Raw genomic sequence first — 20,427 nt, 5'->3', positions numbered from 1 at the left:
GGTGAAGGTAAATTAACTTAAGCAAGGAGTATTTTCACAAGAGCTTAGGCTTAGCCTGAAGAGATGTGTTAGTAGCTCTGTGAAACTCCTCCAGTACCAAGTTTAAGTATCCAATACCCAGCAGAACAGTCACTACCATGCAAACAGGACACTTACCTGGCATGTAAGAGGACACTGTTCAGGTCTTTAAACATATCTAAATCTGAAACTCAAGCAGGCCTCCAGGCCCTGGGCTGTTCTCAGCTGGGGCACTGATCTGCTGTTGGAGCTCTTCCACTCCATACAAAATCATTTCATATTAAGCCATAGGAGTGCCATACTCAGTGGGTCATAGGGACAGGTGATTGTCACCCAGTGAGTGTTTAAACAATGCAGAACAGCTCCAAATGAGAGTGAGAGATCACCCCCAGTACCAGCCTGTGTAATATGTTGGTTACTCCTTGGGATGCAGAAGTCCAATTCCTTTGTCAGTCAGAGCAGAGAATTGAACCTGGGACTTTCACACTCAAATCACATATATCATATTTCTTTCTGGCAGAAATTCTACCTCAGAGGTTCTGTAAAACCTCACACTTTGCTTTAAGGTCTCTCTTAGCCAAAGAAACTTTTGCAAATCATACAGGTGTGCAAAAGGTATAGGAAGGCTTATATTTAGAGAAATTATTGGAAGTTTCCTCTTTATATAGAAAACTTGAGGACTGGTGAAATACAGTGACAGTCAATTTTTAAAATGTGCATTTCAGTGTTATTTTTGCTACTCTCCTCTCATTTGAGCCTCTACTCTGAAACATACACAAGTACTTTTTAAATTCAAGCTTGCTTGAAGCCATGTAATTTACATTTCTTCTCCAAAACACTTTAAAATTGGCCACAAACTTCCAGAAAACAGCCAAGTGTGGTTCCATTTCACGTTACCAAATGCAAGGTTACTTTAACATCCAGGGAAGTGTCATGCCAGGCAGGTACGTGCACTGGACTCACAGCTCCTAAGACTGACAGAGGAGCAGCAACAGCCTTGAGCAAAGCTGGAGCCTGCAAGCAGCAGGAAGAAGGAATTCCAATGGAAGCAGAAGCAGCACACATGCAATTGCTTCAAGTATGTGGCATGCTGGTTAAGAGTTGTGATTCTTCTTCCTCAGGCTTCACCAGAGTGAATACAAGGATTTGCAAAATACTAAGAAGTTTAAATAAAAATACACAACATGCAATTGCTTTTCATTTACTCACTATATCCAATGGAGTTTTGCTTCCAATCTAATTAAAAATGTCAATTAGAATTAGAATAATTAAAGACAGAAACACTCAAGTGTAATGGTAATCTGAAAATGTTTCTTGGTTTATTTTTCTTGCACAGTAACTGCATTTCAAGCAGTGCATGAACAGAACCACAGAACTGACCCTGTGTGCCCCATCCCTACACTGTCCACACCCAGCAGAAATACTCCTGAAGCAATGACACCACAGCCACTGTGGATAGATATCAGTTACATTAAGGGAGGAAGGAAGAGAGGAGAATAATGACAATGTTTAAGATCAATCTCCTCAACTGACAAAACACAGATCAACAGATACGTAATACACACACACAGTGGGAGGCTTTGCTTAATGAAGTGAGATTGCTTTGTAAACCTACAAATACCAATACACCAGTGGCAGTTTCTGTTTGGAAGTCTGCTCATGCAGGCAAATACCTTGCCTTGGATAAATAAATCTGACTGCACCCCTAAAATCCCAGTGACCACAGTGCTTTCTGAGAGCCTAATACTTTAATTCAATGCAATGGATGCATTAGATCAGATGTCCTTTTCTCTAGATTCAGTAGATTTGAGGGAGCCAGATATTCTTCACACATAACATTTAAACACCACACACACAGATACACAGAAAGGTGTTTAAGGCAACAACAGAAGTCCGTGATCTCCTTCCTAACTGAAGGGAAAATGTCTCCTGGAGTTCTGCAGTGGCCTTGTTCTCTGCCAGAAGAAAGCAGATTAAAGTGTCTTGCTTCTCCACCCCGGGAAACAAAAATACAGACTAAAAAGGGCAAGATGTGTCAGAGAGACAGAAAATAAACCCCAGAGATGCTAAGCAACACTCTATCCTACAAGGGAAAGTGCCAGCAGGGTGCCAGGACAAACAGTAAATTCCTGCCCTCGCTGATATCCTAAGCAGCATTAGATTTTTAGAAAACACTTTTAGAATCCAAATTATCTGGTTTCCAAAACATAAAATCTAAGACAAACTGCACTTCTACAAACTAATTTATATCAATGTATGGGAGCATATATGGGCTCCTATTGATTATTTAAGCAGTGGGTACATATTGCATGCTGACATCAAAACTCAACCAATTAAATCAGTCTACCATGATTTGGGGGTTTCTACAACTGACAGACAAATTAGGTGCATTAAAATTATTTTGGAGCATTAAGTTCCTAAGCTCTTCTCCTTTTTAGAACCACTTAAGTTAATGACTTTGTGCTTTTCTGCTCCACATGGGAAAAGCTCTGACACAGGTACAAAGTAATTCATCACACAAAACATTGCTGCCTCTGGCTTCAGACAACATGCTCCCTTTAAGAAAGAGGGTGCTGGCTGTGGAGACAGGCAACTATGAAGGAGAAAACCCAGGTTGTATCCCTCACATAAAGAGATCTGGGTCAGAAGAGGGTCCAGGGGCTGCCATTGGATGAGAATCCAAGCCAGATCCCCATGTGGAAAGAAGCTTTTTAACACCTATCCCAGCCCCTGCTGTGATTCACTCAGTAATTACCAGCGTCCTGCTCTCAGAGGGATGAATGAACACATTTGTGTTGATAGGAGATGGGTAATTAGCAGCACCACACTGGAGATTTATGGAGTCAGTGATTTCAATTTCTCCACAGGCTAAGGAACCAAGTGTTAGAAGGCACGGCTGATCTGCCTTGCAGTGCAGAGCTGCTCTGATAAAGGTGTTCCCCAGCCTCTCCATTCCCAGTGTGGCCTTGTGCTGGCCAGACACCTCCCTCAGCCCCTGCTCCCCAACACACACAGAGGGATTTGCCTTTTCTTCTTGGCATGGCTTTTGGTTAAACCATGCTCTCCTCCCATCCTTAAATGATTTAGCCCCTGTGACAATTCAATTTCTGTTAGTCAAAGAGGGAATTACATTTGCTGATGGAATAAAGAGAAGAGCAGATTAAAAGAAAAAGTATCCATCGTTTCTTACAGTCAGAGAAGAGATTTCACTGGAGGAGACAGGCATTTAATTCTGTTTGGCCTAGCATTGCACAGAAACCTGTTTTTATCAGCACAAAGTGCTTGACTGTCTCTCTGCGTAGAATTCTAATGTGAAATTACAATTTAAATTCCACTCTTTTCATGCCAACAAAGCTCCTGTGATAAGAGATCATTTCAACGTAAAAAAAATGCACAACATTTTTCTTTTCTTCAAAGGAGTTTGGTGATGTGATCAGCTCTAAAACACCAGGCAGCAGCGATGACCAGTGTCACTGACTACCAACAGCAAAGTCAGCCCCAGCCTAAACAAACCTGAGGTTATTTCTAGAAGCAGGAAGGCAGGTGGGAGTTTCAGTGGCTTGCAAGCACACATGCCCACCATTCAGCCTTTATGAATGGCTCCCTACATATGGAGAAACAGCTGAGGAATCAGCTTCCACTCTTCTCTTTTTAGCAACATCACATCATTCATTGCAGGGCAACTACCCCACTAATATTCCAGACAACCTAAAGGTCCTCCAGGAAAAAGCTTCTCTTGTTGAGCTCTGTGGTTGAACACACAAAACATGAATTTGGTTTGGGTCAAAGATATGACCTTTTCACTCTTAATCCTTATTTCTCCCAACACCTCCCCACAAAGAAATGTAGCCGAGTCCCAGCCAAGGTGTTGGACTCACGGTAAACACAAAAGTCAAAGAATGAAAATATGTTTCCATAGATAAACCAGCCCTTCCCTAAACTGCGTTCAAATGTGTAAATACTTTATAATGCTGAGGAACTGCAGTGCTTAAAGCACAGACCAAACTGCCCAGTGAAGGAAACTCCACTGGATCCTACATCTTTTTCTTTGGACTTACTTTTAAAAGTGAACATTTATTTAGAAATAAGCTCTTTTAAATACCTACTAAGAAAACTGGGGGAGAGGGGGGAAGGTAAATAATAAATAATCTTACAAGGTCTTTTATAAACTTGACATATTCTGGAACACCAAAATAATTCCCTAACATTTTGCTGAAGTTTGCTATTGTGTATGTAGAGAAATACATTATTCATAGAAAAACAAAATTATTGTTGCACCCACCCAGTTTTGACCAGAATTAAAGCTCCATATTTCAGATGAACTCTTTCCCCTAACAAGGTTTAGGCCCATAAAGAATGGTCTTGCTCTAGGCAAGATAATTCCTAGATATTTTCACTTATCAGATATCAATAATAAACAAAAATATTTACTCAGGGGATAAAATAGTAAAATAACAGCTAATATGGCACTGAAAAATAATGGTTTATTTGCATAATTCACCTGACTTTGCTTTCAGTCCTTCTGCCATCCTGAATCCCAGCACTGCAAAGAAATCAGAGTAATGGTGGTGCCTCTATCAACTAGTTAGAGTTATCAAATGTGAAGTTGTTAAACTCAGGCCTTGGTAATGCATGATAAAAAAATTGAGTCAGCTTCTTCTGCCAGTGGGTGCAAAGATGATGGATCCTGGTCTTGCTGTTGGATGAGCACAAATGCTTTCTGACACATTTACCCTCTGTATTCCAGAGAGAAAACGACATGCCTGTTACCCTCCAAACACCAATGGAAAAATCCTGGTTCCCCACATAAGTTTCAGGCTGGCACCCCGGCACACAACAGTGGTTCTGTGCATGCAGAGGACTAAAATTCATGGCAGTTGTTTTTCACCATTGTACACAGAACAGCTGTGTGACTCTAACTCTGTAAATGATGCTTCACCTTGGGTTTCCACACTGCAGCTTTAGTCACAAAGACAGGAAGACTGACAGGGAAGAACACAGAGTTTTTCTGCCTGAATATAGAACACTTGCTGCACAGCTGTCTCTGGCCCACAGCTGGCATTTCACCCCTCCAGATTAAAAGAAAACCCAACACCTCTGACATCCACTGCATTCCCAGCTCTTCCTTTTGTCTGCCCTGCCTAAGCAATGCCAGGATTTGACAGCAGACCATTGCCTGCAACTGAGATGTGCAGAAGATGTGCCCAGCCACAAGTACAAGAGAAGAGAGGGGCCCTTGCTCTGTGCCCAATAAAGCAGCAGTGCTATTTTTAGTGTCCTAAACAAACATGCCTGCAGGTGGGAGCTAAAAAGGCTTAACACCCCACCTGAAATTCTGCCCCAGGCCTGCCCTGGCAGAGTTAGCGCCCCAGGTTTCCAAGCTGCTGGAACCAGCTGCAGGCCAGCTGCAGCATTTTCCTGTTGTGGCACGTGTGCTGTGAAAGCAGCACGTGCTGTGCAGAGCTCCTTCAAATAACTCAATACTTGAAGAGTCAACACAGAAAGAAAGAACCAAACAACACGTAACACTAAACAACACACAGTGTGCTCACTGAAGCATGAATATCTACACAATTTTCCAATTGGAGCTTAGTTTTTTGGAAGCAATAAAGTCAATTTATATGTAATATATACTATCTATTATATACCATATATAATACATATATATAATTTTGGATCACTCTATATATCAAGCAGTTAACTCTCACCTTTATGACACTTTAACAAGTCAGATATGTCTACAAATCCATTCTATACATCTCCCAAATCCAATGTTTGGCTAAAGATTGTTGGCATCTTAGAAAATGCAATTACTAGTCATTCAGACCCAGAATATTAAAAAAGGAATAACCAAAAAACAAAACAACAAACAAACAAAAAAATCAAAACAAAAAAAACCACCAAAATTCTCAGCTGCTTTACATATAAGGTTGATCTTGATTATGGTAACTTTATCAATGCTGCCATTGTTTTGCCAGAAACAAAAAAGAAACTGCAGGTAAGAAGCAAAAGTTATTTACTCCCTCAGTATGCAGGTCAGATAAAGTGCCAGGTGGGTGGATCAGGCACATTCACTGTCATTTACCAGGAACTGTCCCTTACTCCTGGCACTTAGGCATACACTGGGAATATTTTGATCACGCTTAAAATTAATTTGTGCACACATAAACTCCACTCAAAGACAACCCTTAAGCACCAGGCTGTTGGATAAGGACTTGATTATCAAGATAAAAATATTGTTAAGATACATCTGGGTGCAAATACTTGAGTTTACTGCCCCATATTGCAGGTTTCCACAGATTTCTTATTATCCAAAGAGCTGCAGTAGCAGCCATGAGGGGAGTTGCCCATCGTGGCACATGCACATTCCCCATCAGCAGACAGAGAAGTCCCAAAGCAACGCGAGCACTCACCAGCTCCAAGCACTGCCGGTGCCCGTAGGCAGCCGCGTAATGCACAGTGTTGTACCCCTCCTTGTCCTGGATGGATGGGTTGGCATCGTTCTGGAGAAGGAACTCGAGACACCTGTGGGAAATTCACTGGGGTAAATGCGGGCTCACAATATTTAACAGGCTCATCCCTCGCTGCAGCGGGAAGCGGCACTGAAAACTGGCAGTGAATCCTGTACTTGGAGCAGCAAATCGCTTTTCACCAATAGCTCCTCAATTCACCATGTTTTTAAACAGAAAACCCCCACTCCTCTTTCAAGATCAACTTCACAAAAAAGATCTCCAACCTAACTCTTGTGGCTACTCTAGATTACAAAATTGATTTTCTCTTACAAAACCTGAACGATTCTGTGTGCATGACATAAACAGCCTAGAACTGCTACTCCTCACACAAAAACTCAGATATCAAACCATCGGCCTCCAATGATGCTCTAGGGCAGCCTGGAGAAAAAAGATTTAACTGAATTATTTGAATATATTCTCTTTTTCATTGGCTTTTTTTCCATCATGTTTTCCAAAAGATCCCTTTTGCTCTTTCCAGCTCTTGCCACTTCCTCTTATACCATCAAGATACTGTCATTTTGTTATTAGTACTTCCTTGCCTAGCCTGTAATCTGGAGTGAATGTAAGGCCATTATATAATAAAGGGGATTAAAAAAAAAAATTAAGCAGATAGATGAAAATGTTAATCCAAGTGAATACATTGAGAAAGCCATTGGCTACTTCTTTTTGTAACATACAGACTATGATGTGCATGACACTAAAGACACTGCGTGATACTAAAGCACATGGTATTAAAGAATTATAAAATTACTGAAGCTGTACATCTTCCATTAAGAAACAGCAACAAGCACAGAAACAGAAATATCAGGGCATATGTGCACAGAGAAGAGCATGGAGCTTTTTCCTTTAGGTTAGCCCTCATTGAAGCCAAGCATTGTTTCCAGCAGAGCAAAGAACAAGCAAGAGCAGAGTGTAAGGCTGCAAGCCAAAGCCGTGGCATTCTCCAGGAATGAAGTCTAACTGCTTTTGTGACACCAAACTTACAATGCAGCTTCTTTTTCCTTCATCTCAGTGGCTCTTTCAAGTTCTTCAGCATTTTCATGGGAGTTACCTAAAATATTCTTTCTTCTTAGCACAGAGGACAGAAAAATGCAACTTATTCTCAAAATACCACACTGGTGATTTTGATGCAGTCTGCCACCCACCCCCAATCTCTTCAAGGAGCTGACTTCCTCCAGCCAGCAATGAGGATTATACAAGTTAACTGAGTGCACTGCATGGGTCTGCAGGTAGTAAGTTTTCAAAGCTATGGAGACAACCATAGTGTGGTAGTTTGCTGTCCCACAAGTCAATGCCAGAAGAAAAAAAAAAAAAATTAAATTTTGGTTTCTATCAGACCAACACTTCCTAGAATCCTTCTGTTTCAACCACAGCACATGTTGTGCACTTTTTTCCTTTCCAGAGAGTAACTCAGGATTACTACACCTTGCTTCCTTCCAGTAAGCTGCTAGTTCTTCTCTAGCATTTAGGATTTAGAACAACTTTAATTACTGATACTAAATCGCTCTGTCTCGAGTCTGCATTAGCTAGCATGCCTCACTTTCTGTCAAAAAAATATCTTGGCAACACTGTGTGATCTCTCAGTCAGGTTCTTCTCCCTGCTCATTAACTATCCACATCCAGAGTTAATGATGAATATTCTTTGGAATGAGATTGCCTGACCTTGCAAGTTTTTTGACATTCAGCAGGGAAAAAAAAAAAAGATTTGCTGACCTATAAAATCACGGTCTGCAAATAGCATTTGATCTATGTAATAAGGCTTCTTCCAGAACATCTCAAACTGAAAAATTTAACGAGAAGACAGCATCACCACATCAGAATCAATTTAGGTTTGGATTGTGAGGACAAATAAAAACCATATACTTCTTCCAAAGTTCAGGATGCGACTAAAATAAGCTTTTCTTTTAAAAAAAAAAAATGAGGGATAAAAGTAGAAACATACTGAAGGTAACCAAGAGCTTGTTTAAATGCAGGAACCTCACCTACCAAGAACCAAAAGCTGAAAAACACACACTGAATCATCATTCTCAACCCCCCCAAGTAACACCTCACCCTGGTAAGACAGAATTAGAAACAGGCAGTGGTGAAAGGCTTCCTACAAGCTTACACTGGTTTTCATGCCAAGCACAGACCTCTGATGACTCTGCCTCCTTCTCCCCAGCACTGTTCAGGTTTGAGGGTGATGGGGAAGACACTTTTTATGTCAGTATTATCACAGGAAATAGTGAAGAAGCTCTCAAGGCTCTGATGTGGCATTCAGAACTCTGCCATAAAGTTAAACCAAACTTCCCCTGCCATGGCACTGAGGTGGTGTTCTGCTGGGAGAGATGCAGCTGTACTTTCACCAGACATCACTATACAATAAAGCAAAAACTAGATCCTTAGGGTCTAGAGACACTGTGAGACAGTAAAACACAGGATGACCTAAGACAAATACAGGTTGCTAACAGTTTTAAGAGAGAACTAACAGGATAAATGAGTCTGGTTTATACAGTGTGTTATAAGGAAGAGATTGGCAGAATGTTCAACTATCTGGAAATTAAAATTGCAGTCAGTAACCACAGCATTTCTAAGTCTTGCAGCTGTTTTCCCCTTTTCTCACAAGGACACCACTGCGTTCTGACAAAGGCTATTCCTCAGACATCCCTCTAAAAAGGCAACCTGTTTGGACAGGGTGAGCATTTTTATCTGCTCTGACAGTGGAGGGAGACTGATGGTTAGATCTATCCCACCCTTCCCACAAGGGTGTCAGAATGCCCAAATGTCTGTCTGTCACTGCAGTCCCCCTGAAAACCTCTCCTGCTGCTGTCTCTTGCTCTATCCCTTCTGATGGACTTGCAAAGCAAATGCAGAAAATTCTCTGAGCTTCATCAGGACATAACACTGTGAAAATAGTTCTGTGGGGCAGGGTGGCTGCAGAACGGTGTGTTCCTGCAGATGTAAACCGTGGAGCTGAAATGCCACATCATCTGGGGCCTTGGCTTCCAGTCAGAGCAGCTCACTGTGGAGCTGTGCATACATCGGAGAGAAATTCCTGTGCTAGTGGGATCATTTTTTTTGGCTCAAACAGCACAGCACCACGAAGAGACTAAAATGACCCTGGTTTAGTAAAACACTCGAAGCAGGAATTCCTCAGAGCTCTCTTACTTTCGGTCCATGTCAGAAGCAGCAGCGTAGTGCAAAGGGGTGCGCCCCCAGTCATCTGTTTCATTAATATTGGCTCCTGTTGTCACCAGAGTCTCAATGCAGTGGAAATGACAATTTGCAGCTGCATAGTGCAAAGGTGTCCTGGAACATAAGTGGTAATTTGTTACCTCATATTCCAACATGTACTGAGGAGGATCAAGATAAATCTTAATTGCTGCATTCCTAAAGATTTCCAGCAGTCAATATCAGCACTTTAAATGATGGAAATTTAACAAAATATTGTTAACCAGGAAGTTCTGGTGCTGCTGCGAAGCCTAATAGGATACAGAGCATCAACCTGTGTTGTGCAAACAGCCTAATGCCTGTGAGAGCCTCTGCTGTGGCTCTGCAGACACGCTGCTTCTCCCAGCTGGGAGGCAGAGCAAAGCACCGTGTCCATCACAGCATCTTGTTTAGCTGGCATAGCAACACCCATAGCAACACTTTCTGTGGGGGGAAAATCCTCTGGGAAGCACATCCAATGGCAGCTATCCTGCCATCATAGCTCAGGTGGTGTCTCGGGCACACCAGAACAAGAATTGAGGCAGGGAGGAAAAAAGAAAAGCTGTGTTATTTTTAAAAAGATAGACTCAAGAGAGTGGGATAGCTTTAATGGATTTAATGAAGGCTGCACCTGGCTGGCTGGCATGGAACTGCAGCAGCAAGGGTTCTGCAGAGAAGGCCAAACTACCTGATTTTGCTGCCATTTTTCATAGAACATGTGATTTTCAGTCTGAGGTGGCCTTTCTTCCTTGCCTGATAGATGCTTTCTTTTTTAAAAGAGCTTTGTAATTTACCTACCTTCCACATTTGTCCTTCTTATTAAAATCTGCTCCACTGCTTTGCAAGAGTTTTATACATTCTACATTACTGGAAAGAGAAGTAAAGAAAACAAAACATGAATAAAACAGAACACCTGCATTGTGCCCTGTCCCCCAAAAGTAAAAAGTTACTCAAGTTATTTTTGTATTATTTGCTGTGCAAAAACTATAACATGAAATTCAATCAAACAGAAAATGAAGCTCCAAAAAGAAATTATTGTCTTTTTTTTTTTTTATTAGAAAATCCCAAACTTCTCTTCTGCAGAAGAAAAAAATTAATTTTCCAAAGAGAGCACAGTAAATGTGATCAGTTTTTTGGAGATTTTCAATGGCAGCTGCACTGTAGTGCTTCCCATTCTGACCTGGTATTTTATAAAGGAACTTTAAAATAAAGTTGTTGCTAGCTTATGAAATGCCAGTCTAATAATGAAGAGGTGACATTTAACGAAATCCACCCCCACTCAGCAGAGCATTCAACAGTAAGCACTTTGCTCAAATCCTGTTTATTTAATGAAATATAACCACAAGAGTTACTTGTAGGTATATTCTGATATGATTTGCTGACTATTGATGGATTTAAGGCCATCTCCAAGTGCTTTGTTAGCGAAGGGGTGTGGCTATTACAGTGACTGTCACATCAACATTGCATTTATAAAAGTGGAGGAGAATTTACCACATCCTGGCTGCTTCTTCATCTTGTTTAAAGCCAGGAAATTTTTAATAGAAAACAAACCAGCTGCATTCTGACATCTTTTGTAATTCAAGCAAATAAATGTAGGACTTCAAGCCAGAAAATTATACAAAGAAGTGCAGCATTTTCCAAGACTACTTGTCTTTCACAGGGGCATCACTTGTCCTTTCAAAGGTCAGACAAGCAGACCTTTGAAATTCTTTTCCTAGCAGCCATGCAACTCCCATTAATGTAACGGCAGTAAGAGGCCTGTGTCAGGAAATCCACTAATGGCTTTTGTAGATCTCCAGCTACAGAAAAAAAAAAAAGGGACTGGGTGCAATAATGCAATATTTTGGTATATGCCGATCCCAACTCTAAATTGCTGTTGCATAAAATAACTACAGAACACTCACCACAATGCACTAAAAATAAAAACACTTGCTAGTGATGACAATCATAGTAAACCACTGGGAAAAGATGGTTTATTTTCATGAGTCACTTTTGCTTCATATTGAAGCATCTCCTTCCCTTTTGGACTTCCAGGCTGTTTTTATTATCCTTCTGGGGTGCAGCCTTATCAAAGAGGTAGCACCTGAACTATATTAAAATAATCTCCATCCAAGCAACTGTCATACCTCTTCCACTAAAGTGAAAGAAGTATCAAGATGAATAATACCAAAACAATAATAAAACCAATATTTGGATCGATTTTATTAGGGTTTGGAGTATTTTCCCCCCAGGAACAAAAACTTTGTGATACAGATTTTGGTCCACTGAGAAGAAAAAGCAACTTCCAGCATGACTGCCAAGTATTCGCTGTGGATGAGCATTTCTGCTTGTTATAACCACAGAGAATCCAAGGGCTGTAGCCAAGGCTCCATTTTGGCTGTTTTCTGAGCCACAAAGTACTCAAACAGAAGAGTCAAAACTCAGTGCTTGCCAAGCATTGTGTCCTTTTGCTAGATTAACCTCTCAACACTTCACTGACAATTATCTGGAAATATTTAAAATAACTGGATGCTACATTTACATCTTAAATTGAAGCATTTCAATTTTCACTTCAATTTCACTTTTCTGCCCTCCCACCACTTTTCAGGAATGCATCGCCCTGAGAGAGGGGCAGCCTTCTCACTTTCTAATTTGGAGGATGTGGGTTTGGTTTTGGTTGTTTTTTTGTTGTTGCTTTGGTTTGGTAGTTTTTCTTTTAGAAACTTTTTGCACCTGAAAATGGGATAGAGTGAGATGAACTACATTAGGACTCCAAGGCTGCAACCTGATGGGAACTGTAGCACAGCTGTATTTTTGGACAAGGACAAGGTCCAGAGATGGAGGCCAGGAATAACTCCCCTGCCAGCAGCATGCCAGGAGCTCCAGCTGCTGCTCCTGCTCCTCACTGGGTGTTCCCCAGGGACTGATGCTCTCCTGGAGACTGTTGGCCCTTGGTGACTGTTGTGGCCCTCAGGGAGGTCTGGCCAAGTGCAGCACCCCTCTGAAAGCTGAAACAGCCTTCTCAGGGGCACGAAAAGAAGAGTTTTCCCCTCTGCCTGAAACACATGCTTCAAATCAACCCAGCTCACCCTACACAAAGGCAGCAGCAGAAGAGAGCCTAAAATGACCCAAATTATGGCATCACACTGCCTTGCCCAGCAGTAAATTCCTCAGTGGATAGCACAGCCAAAGTGGCTGGCCCCAGGCTGCCTTGGAGCAGCCGCAGTGCAGGTACTCACCCTCCGGCAGCGGCCGCGTGCAGGCACGTTCTTCCGAAGCTGTCGGGGGTGTCTATGTCAAAGCCTGCAGACAGCACGTGCTCATTACTAAACAAGGACACTATGCTATACTTTTGTCCTAGTTAAACCACAAGAAACATCGCAGAGACAGAAAAATCAGTTAGTCGGGAGGAAAGCAGAACGCAAGGCACAGTCAGAGAGGTTGTCACGGGGACGGCGAGCGGCTGCTCGCGCTGGCAGCGCTATAAAAAGAGCTGCGAAGGTGACGAGCGTCTATTTCCACATCCAGCTCCTCCACATCCCTGTCTGCAGCCTGTGACGGGTGCTTGGGAGGCTGAGACTTATCAAGAGGACTGCGACAGCAGGACAGGAAGACAGAGAACGTGGAGACATGGGGAAGAACCACAGAGGCAGCCTAAACATGAACTGGGGCTGTTTTCGTGATGTGTGGTTGTCAGATTGGGAAGAGGCTTCCAGCAGCATGTGGGGATATTCATCAAGATGCACAACACCAAAGGTAGCAGCCTGACAGTGCTAACTCTGTCACCCAGAGTGTTTTCTCTTCCTATCTAGTGGTCAAGGCCAGAGCACACCAAGTCTCAATATAATAGAGTATGTAATTACTATTTTTCACGTTTCTTTTATATCCTACAGGACTCAAATTAAGGGGGAAAAGTGGTTGTAGGACATTTTATATGTTAAGTAATGAAGGAGTTTTCTAGAAAACTCATATCATCTGGGTCAGGGTTTTTTAACTCACAGTAACTCTTGCCTGGAAAAAGCAGAATTTGGGATTTGGCCACTGACTACTGACTCTTTTGAAACAGTTGCATAAGCAAGCTCTGGCTGCTTCTGCTTTGGGCTCTGGTGAGGATCCCAAGCCTATTCTCTTGACACTACACTTCCACTCATTTTCCCTCTCATGCCCCCAGAGCTTTGGCCAGCCTAAGTCCCTAACTACAGATTCAGAAACGCACTTTAGCTGCATGCAAAATACATCATCATCATCGTCATCAGTGGGATGCAAATACCTGTGCCAGTGCAGACCCCAAGGAGATAATTTCAGAATTACTCCTTTGGTGGGCAGGGGAGAGAATCCCCAAAACAAAACGGGATCTCACATTCCTACAATTTGGAAAGGGGTTCTAAATTCCATCCCTCCCCAGAGTCTAAACTCTCTGAATTTGCTGGAAGAAAAGAGCTTTGGGCATGAACACCACAGGAAGTATCAGCATGGCTTTGGGAAAGCCTTGCATGCTCTGGTGCACTGCCCCACACAGCCCAACACAGCAGCACAGGAAGCCTTTCATTAGAATTATTCACAACAAAACATGGAAAGGGGCTGCAAGCAGCAGAGACAAACACTACTTGAGTTCCAGGGACACTGGGGGATTTACTCACCCGATGACAACAATTTCCTGCAGCAGTCTGAGTGGGCATTCAGTGCTGCTAAGTGTAAAGGGAACATGTTGTGGATCCCACACCTGAAAGGGACAACAGCCTTGTGAGAAAATGCAGGTTACAAACATACACAGCACATCAAAAGCTCCTTCCAGAAAGGCAACATTTTCTCATGCTTTTCTAGGAAGAATCTTTCTTGGTGCCTGCCATTATTTTTATCTGTATTTCCTTAACAGCCTTCTTGAGAGTTAAAAATATTCTGATGCAGCAAAATCTTGGCATTTTGCTTTGAACAGAATGTGGCATGATGGTTTGTGAAAATTCCAGGCGAAGCCAAGGTAGGGGAGGAAGTAAGAGAGCAGATACTGCTTGGAGTCAATTGCCCAGTGAGCCACAAATTTCTGCACCAGCTACACATACAGCAACTGCCATTCTGAGGGAAATGTAAATGCCAAAATCTTCTCTATATTATTTCTGATTTTTTTTTTTTTTTGCAGATGACTCTTCACACTTTCCTTTAGGCTGCCATATTACAGTTTTCTTCCACAGCCTAAGAACTAATCTAATTTTCCTATTTGCTCCAGCTACTCTCCTCACCTCCCATTTCACTTTTTCCTCCCTTTGCACATTTACACTCTTTTCAGTCACACAATAAACTTTCAGAGCAGACATGACGGGTAAGAAAAGAAAGGGCGCCTTTAGATTGAGCCTGTTTATCATTAGTCTAAATCCATACCAGGCAAACGTAGTTTTTAAACAAGCTGAGCACTCAGCAACTTTAATTAATATCAGGAACATGCCAGTTCAGTCCCTAGGCATGCCACTGCTTACTGTCTTAGAATACTTCTGGGTCTGGACATCTTGGTGTCTTTCATTCAGCATTGTTTTGTGCAAAGCATCTTGTTATTCTAGAAATATTATTCTACTGGCAGTTCTCCAAGTGCACATAAACATGGAGCCTCTGAAAACAACTAGCCTGACAAGATTATCATCTACTGCCTGCTCCAGCAGATTTTTTTTTTTTAATTTACAAACTCAGGAACAATAGCAGATGGATTCATATCAGTCCTTCACTTCTGCGAGACAATTGGTGGATGGGAGAGTATGATCATCTCATGGAAGAGGATTTCAGATACAGACCAAAGACAAAGGATCTTGTCTTTCTAGACACCATAGATCATAATTACTTAGGAAGCTTAAGACAATAATTAATGTGGATGTTTATAAATATATCTTTCTCCCTCCAAGATTTTATGCATAAATGTATTTAACTAGTTTGGGTTTGTTTTCAAAAAAATTATTCTTTCCTGAATCCACAGGCCCGTTCTTTCTCTGTCTTCACATGTCCTCCTTGCTGCTTCACTACACTGACTTGTGCTGCTGTACAGATTTTAGTTTTGCTATTAGCAGCATCTATATCTTAGAATAAATCTATTAAGAAATGATCTGACAGCCTGTTCTTTGAAGAAAACATTGCAAGCTCCACTGAGCTGCTGCATATGTACAAACAGGTTGCACTTTCTAGCCATGGATTCGCTTATTTAAGGGAACGTTGGACATTCCGTATTGCTGTTCCTCCCTACACCCATCTCCCTCTGCCTCCTCCTCCACCTAGTTATCTAACACAATCTTATTCATCTTTTTGGTCAAGATTTCCACCCAGCAGATGTTTTGGCTGGTTTCCACCAAAATCCACTATCTGCACATTTACTAGCCAGTGTCCCACACTGGCAGTGCTGCTCACACTGGTTCCTCCCATCACTTGCACACTTTCCCTTGCAGTGCATTGCCTCAAAGCCTGGCCGAGCTGTCTGCACTTGTTGTGCACAGTGCTGCAGTTTTCTTTCTTAAACCTATTTGGGGAGCTCACCCAGAGTTATTTACATGCACCACATATTGAAAGCACATTTAGCACAGGCAGTAGCATAATTTCCATCTGCCTGGTATCTCTGAGCCAACTTCTTATTTCACTTATTTCTGCTGCTGGAAAAAGTATTTTATTTGATCAATGTTCCAGTTACCCAACTGTGAAATAGAAATTTCTAACTGGATAACCCTGATTCCTAGAGTGGAGTGGGCTATCCCAGTGCATCTCATTTTCTCTTAAAACCTCAAGATAACAGACAGCGACTGACTGTACTGAAGAAAGAGATAGGAAAAAACTACACTTCTATTAAAATACCAAGATCTTCATGCTGGCTGTATTAATAAAATCCAGTGACACTAGCTGAAGCCTGTGGAATTGCATTATCCATGCCAATTGAAGATCTGTTCCACCTTCTGAGTTTTTAGGGTGACAGTTGTACTCAGCAAAGGAGAATGGGCAAATGTGTCACTTGCATAAACACCACCATGCAAATAAACAAAATACTGAGAGCTGCAATTCCCTCCCAAATTCAAACTAGTCATTTGCATTTGAAAGCAGGGTTTCCTAACTAGGTAAGTCAAGAGAAGTCCCTGATTTCTATGGCAGGTTCTATGTAAAAGAAAAATTATATTATGGAGACATGTGGAGGTAATTTCCAAAACCTTACATTCATGAAAGCAGATGCTGCTCTGAAACACCTGGTGCAGATATCCCTCATGGCATTGCATTACCCTGATCTCATACCCCTGTGTTTATGTCCAGGTCTGCTATTTCCTTTTGACAGACCCTGGGAACCTGACCATAACTAAACAATACTCAAGTGCTGTCTCTGTATATACATATATATGTGTATATATGTATATATATACATATATATATACACACACACACCACCCCTACTTCATGTACATTAACACCACTGTCCTACATCAGTGCTTCAGGGAAAAGAAGCAGTGCTTGTGTAACTTGTAATCACGCAAGTGGGCACAACAGGAACTGAGCAGAGTTTGCTTCCCCTGCACACTTCCCAGTTGTTCATATTTCAGTCTCATGTCACCCACTGAAGTACAGTACAATTATGCTTGTCAGTTTTAACCTTCCCACTTCAGAAGGTGAGGAGCAGCTGTGTTTCCAGGCAATGGACATGACACTTGATCCTCACAAAGAGTTCCACTTGAGGCACCTACTTGGCAGTATCGGCTCCGCTGGTTATGAGGGTGTTGATCAAAAGCTCGTGTCCGTATCTTGCAGCCACGTGCAGAGGGGTGTTACCATCCTTATCTACACAGTCGATTTCCCCTCCTGCAAAACAGATTTTCATACAGTTTAACACTGAAAAATTCACCATGAACCAGGACCACAAATGCTGTCTCTAGTGACAGCACCATGAGCAGCCCCGAGCTGCTCTCTTAGCCACAGAGACTGAATTTCCCAGAGCAAGGACCAGCACACAGCAAGCTCTCAGCTGTCAGCCACGGTCTGGCAGCAGCACTTGCACGTCCCTCTTCACCGGCAGTGGTGGGAAAGAGTGCTGGGAATGGGATGATGTGCAAGGGTCAAGTACATTATTTGGATTTGCTGCCTATCTAAAGATACAAATGGGTGCCTGAGATCAACTACAAAATAATCTGCTGAAACTGCACCCTCATTTGTAAAGGCACTGCCAGTCAGCCTTATCTGTACAACAATGTAAATTAGAGTTCACTCCCGAGGCCATCAGGAACACACTGCAAACAAACGTGTTGTGTGCTTTTTGCGTGTCTTACCAAAGCACAACCAAACAGTGCTTCTGTAGAACTTTTACTTTTGTAATTTAAACCTGGCATCTTGTGTTTTATTCACATAAGCAGGAAAAATGGATTATTTCTTTAGACAGATTACAGACAAGTCCCAGTTTTCTTTTTGGACAAAGAACTGTAACTTTTTCAGTCTCTCCTTGCCAGTCAGGTTTACTGCACTCCAACTATTCTCTCTTTTCCCCAGTCCTCTCCAGCTGGCCTGAATCCTTGTGGAAGCAAAAGCCAAAACCAGTACTACAGCTAACATTTCCCAATGCTGAGCTAAGCAAACAGGATTACTTAATGCCTGCTGGCTACACTCCTATCTGTGCGCTCCTGGATACTGCACAGCACCATGGACATCCATTATCCACTTCTTTAAGCACCACAACACTGCTGACTTGTGGTCAACAACCTTCTGATCCTCCACAAGCCCCAGATCCCTTCTTGAGGGACTGCCACCCACCTGGCTGTTGCCATTCTAAACTTGTCCAGCTGATACTCCTGCCTCTGTGGGTGATTTTTCTTTTGCTTCACTTGCATTATAACGTCTGTCTCCAGTTCTACAGGATGATTTTTCATTCTGACTCCACCTTCTGCCAAACTATCAGTCTCTCCCAACTACATTTTTTTCTCCAAATGTTAAAAGCACATTTTCTATTCCATTATCCAAGCTTTTAATGAAAGTACTGGACAGTTCCAGACCCAGAAGGGAAACTGAAAACTCCCTCACTACACCTTCCATTTCAGCAACAATTCATTTATTACCAATCTCTGAGTGTAGTTTTACAACCAGTAATGCACTAGCACTGTAGTGTTTTAATACTCTGCTGTTTTGCTGTGAGAATGCTTCCTGAAAGCATGTAAAAAGTCTTGCTAACATCAGGATATGGTAATATTTACTGCATGTCCACTATTCACAGGTGATAACAGGGCTTAATTGCAAAAGGAAGAGTTCTAGTAAAGCACTTGACAACATGCCCTGAGAAGCTGTGGATTCCCCATTCCTGGAAGTGTTAAGGCCAGACTGGATGAGGCTCTGAGAAACCTGATCTAGTGCAAGGCATGCCCTCCCCATGGCAGACAGGCTACAACTAGATGATATTTAAGGTTCCTCTCAACTTTTCTAATTTCTGATTTTTTAATGGTAATCGAAGGTCAATGAAATGCTTGAACAAGTTCCCTGGGGTAGAGCATCCACCAATACTCAAACAGAAACTACACATGGAAAAGTAAGAGGACTGTGCTGTGTTCACAAAGCCCATTAACCTGCTGTAGAAGAGAATTGTGGTGTTTCAGCTTCTTTTACTCTTGAGAAATCTATGCAAGATATTGCCCACTTTGGCTGACCTATGTAACATTCTCCAGCATTTTTTTCCTCATTTTTAAAGAAAGGTATCACACTTGCAGTTTTCCAATTTTAAGGTAATCCATTTTTCCTCTACAAGCTGCTAGAGACAGCAACCAGAAACTGAGACACGATTAGCCAACTCATTAAGTACTGCAGAATGAAACTCTATTGCTTTAAATCGTTGACATTTCTCTCTTCCCCAAGATCCCATGGCAATGAGGCATAAAGTCACTTGCAATGAGATCTGTGTACAACACTAAAATTAGAGGGGCAGAAAACAAAGAAAGAAAGAAGTGAAACCCAAGTAAGTAGAAGAAGAGTAGACAGGCATGAAGGACAGATGAAGAACTGCCAGTCCTTTCACACACAAATCCAACAGTGAGCAAACAATGGCTCTAAGCCTGAGCATCTTAGACTAAACAACTAAATATTGCATTAAAGCACTGTTTCTTGCATTTTGCCCCAATCTCCTTTTATTATCAATCCTTTTTTTTTTTTTCATCACAGGAGAGACCCAAAAGAAGCATGATCTACTGGAGACCTCCATTTTAAAACACAATCTTGTTTAAATGTGTCATTACATTTAAAGCACAATTGTTCAACCAACTCCAACATTTCACACTTCAATTCCAAGCTGGGATTTTGGAAAACAAAAAAAACCCAACTCATGAACAAAGCCATCCTGTCTCAGGTTGTGGCCCAAACTGGGAAGCTTAAGTAAAGAATCAGTAATAGCAACCTTTGTCATTCAGAAAAAACAGGCCTCTACCAGATCTCCAACAACAATAATTGCTATATTCTATAGCATTCTTGGACCAAAAAAATGCCTGAAAAATGACTGATAATCAGGAATCCTGGCTATGCCAGAACAAACAAGGCAGTACTGCTCCTCCCTGCTGAGTACATATTCAACACTTCATGAAGACAGTGGCAAGGGATGAGCAAAGAGAGGTGAGAAAAGCACAGCGGCTGAGTGCAGAGTAGAAAAAATGGTTTGAGCTCTGAGAATACCAGGGCTCCCAAAGGAGGACAACTAGAAAATTGTGCATCCTTCTCAGCAGAAAAAAGACCTAAATACACCTCTGAACTCTTG

The 20,427-nt window shown here is 41.9% G+C and overlaps 1 protein-coding gene across 6 annotated transcripts in view; it reads right to left on the bottom strand.

Moving 5' to 3' along the window:
* ANKRD44 (ankyrin repeat domain 44) overlaps positions 1–20,427 on the bottom strand; it is a 130,207-nt gene that overhangs the window by 24,348 nt on the left and 85,432 nt on the right. For 2 of the 6 annotated variants that reach the window (XM_041472753.1, XM_041472758.1), the window contains exons 10-17: positions 17,393–17,507; positions 14,339–14,421; positions 12,938–13,001; positions 10,518–10,586; positions 9,678–9,818; positions 7,515–7,598; positions 6,432–6,543; positions 1,228–1,254 (exon numbers count right to left, since the gene is read on the bottom strand). In XM_041472753.1, the coding sequence (XP_041328687.1) occupies positions 1,228–1,254; positions 6,432–6,543; positions 7,515–7,598; positions 9,678–9,818; positions 10,518–10,586; positions 12,938–13,001; positions 14,339–14,421; positions 17,393–17,507 (695 nt within the window). The remainder of the gene's footprint in view (positions 1–1,227; positions 1,255–6,431; positions 6,544–7,514; positions 7,599–9,677; positions 9,819–10,517; positions 10,587–12,937; positions 13,002–14,338; positions 14,422–17,392; positions 17,508–20,427) is intronic. The other 4 variants (XM_041472757.1, XM_041472759.1, XM_041472755.1 and 1 more) reach the window with 3 other exon arrangements.

The sequence above is a fragment of the Pyrgilauda ruficollis genome, unplaced genomic scaffold (genome assembly GCF_017590135.1).
Source record: "Pyrgilauda ruficollis isolate IOZ18807 unplaced genomic scaffold, ASM1759013v1 scaffold3, whole genome shotgun sequence".
Lineage (NCBI taxonomy): Eukaryota > Metazoa > Chordata > Aves > Passeriformes > Passeridae > Pyrgilauda > Pyrgilauda ruficollis.
Note: the sequence above shows the minus strand (reverse complement) of the source record. Positions and strands in the feature narration are given on the sequence as shown.